Source organism: Pteropus vampyrus, unplaced genomic scaffold, assembly GCF_000151845.1.
Source record: "Pteropus vampyrus isolate Shadow unplaced genomic scaffold, Pvam_2.0 Scaffold129, whole genome shotgun sequence".
NCBI classification, from domain to species: Eukaryota; Metazoa; Chordata; class Mammalia; order Chiroptera; family Pteropodidae; genus Pteropus; species Pteropus vampyrus.
In genome coordinates, this window is record NW_011888910.1 from 4,974,708 (window position 1) to 4,976,920 (window position 2,213).

A 2,213-nucleotide genomic window follows, 5' to 3' on the forward strand; every position below is an offset into this window, starting at 1 on the left:
CTTAAGGGAGTGAATAGAGATTTGAGGAAAAAGCAAACCTCCCTTTTGCTGTAGTTAGAGCAACCCTCTGAAAATGTGGACTTGAGGACATTAAGCAAAGGACCTTCTCCTGTTTCTTTACTTCCCTTTGAACGTGATAAATACAAATAAAAAGACCAGTGAGCCCTTGTATCTCTCAGATAAAAGGTGCAGCATAAATTCAAGATGGCCTAAAATAAGTCACAAACACTACAAATGCTTCATTTAAGATTTATTTGAAAGTAATTCACGATAGGAAGTTTTTTTAAGACAATGGTAGAAATTCACAACTTAAAAAAATATGATTTAATTTCTTTAGTGCTTAAAGCTAGAGGATGTTTTAAGTATCATTATTTATATTGGACTAGCAGCAGCTGTAGGTGAGAGTAGAAAGCTTGCAAGACAGGTGAACTGAGGTGTCACTCGGGGGTGGGTTTCAAAGGCAGCAACAAGCCTAAGCCCCCACACTAAAGAATTGCCAGGTGACATGTTCTCAGGACATTTTCATTGTAAGAAATCTTCTGCTAATTTGTTGAATTCATTCGCAAAACGTATATGCAGGTTGTGCTTACCTCCTGGCATCAGATGCAACCTAAAAAGGAAAAGCTTATGATTGATGGCACACCATTTAAAATCTCTTACCCTCCCTAACGCTGCATGGAAATCTAAAATGAAAACCTGCCACATTTTTTCATGACTACTACAGGGGAGAAAATAAAAGGTATATGGTATAAACTTTCCCTGAATACAGACTCAGAGTATAGGACTTGTATGGCGGTTGACTTGACAGTAACAGCACACTCACTGTATTTGGAATTGTATTATGTGACAAGTGGTTTAACTGTAAATCTGATTGATAGTGGGGTATATGACTTGGTGGTTACCTAAGGAAAAAAAAAATCCATTTTAATAAGGTTGATTTTAAAAAAGATAGGAAAGATGATAAAATACAAAATATCCAGAACCCACTGGATTGGAACAGGTGAGTTTGGGGCATCTATGTAATGGAAAATTCCAAATCAATTCAGCTACCACCAGTCTGTCATTTTTGGAGGATTAACTATAAGCCATTAGATGAAGGGTGAATAAGTGTTCCTTAGGACTGTGAGGGTGGCCAGAGCCTGCATCAGCAACCTTTTGATGCAGAGCCTGCATCAGCAACCTACAGCAACCTGTAGCTGTCACTATATGTCTTTTGTGGCAAACCTCACTGTCCTCGTAAGGCTTCTTCATTTCAATAGGGTTGGTCAAACTTGGCTGGTTTGCGATTTCTTTAATAAAAGCAGCCTTCTCTGATGTCTATATTTTATTTATCGGCTATAAAAGTGAAGAAACAAAGTTTTAAACAAAACTTCTAGGATATACATGCAAGTTTGAGCTGTTTTGTCCACAATGATAACTGGACATTAAAAGGACCATATTGGGGCAAAACGCTAGTTACACTAGCTACACTGCCTAATTCTCTGATCTTTCACCACCTGGCGGTTGAGAGCTCTAAGGACCTCAGTGAGCACGATGGAGGACATGGGAAAGGGCGCTGGGGAACAGAGCTGTGCTTGGACGACGTCAGGCCTCTTGCAACTCAATTACATAGGAGATGCTACCAAGATAGTCAAGATAATCTACTTGAGAGAAGGCTATATTGTTGGCATCTTTCTGAGGCTCTTGAGAAAGTTACTAATGCCTTTTATGGTAACTAGAACATTCCAAATTCAATTTTAATGCTGTTCAGAAAAGAAGGGCAAGCTGCACCGACCTCAAAGATAGAATCCCAGTTGCCCCACACAAGTTACAGGTCTTGCAGGGATGCTCAAGGCCTCCGGTTTTAGAAAACAACCACCTGCCAAGATGCTGAAAGGTCGTAGAAGGGCATGTCTAGGATAAACTGCATCTTCAAATGTGCACAAAGAGACCTCAATCTGCCCAACTTGCGAGTCCTCCTTCGTAGATAGCCACACTATCTACATGTTATCACATTCCCTACTCCATTTCTGCAATTTGTTCAGATTCCCCAGGAAGGAGAGATACCAGCTATGAATCTCTTCTTTTTAGCCTCAGTGTTGACTGCACTCTTCCATTAAAATACTCTAGGTCTTAGGGAAATAGAATTTAGGTCACCTTCATTAAATATGTGGGAGACCCATTCTGAGGCACCTACATTCAGAACTGCACTGAATTATGGATGGGTGGACAGA

The 2,213-nt window shown here is 40.1% G+C and overlaps 1 protein-coding gene across 3 annotated transcripts in view; it reads right to left on the bottom strand.

Annotated features, from left to right (window-relative positions):
* Nucleotides 1-235: 235 nt before the first annotated feature.
* The window catches only part of BPHL (biphenyl hydrolase like), a 55,608-nt gene continuing 53,630 nt past the window's right edge, over nt 236-2,213 (bottom strand). For all 3 annotated transcript variants that reach the window (XM_011367061.2, XM_023534641.1, XM_023534642.1), the window contains one exon: nt 236-610. In XM_011367061.2, the coding sequence (XP_011365363.1) occupies nt 523-610 (88 nt within the window). In that variant the 3' untranslated portion in view covers nt 236-522. The remainder of the gene's footprint in view (nt 611-2,213) is intronic.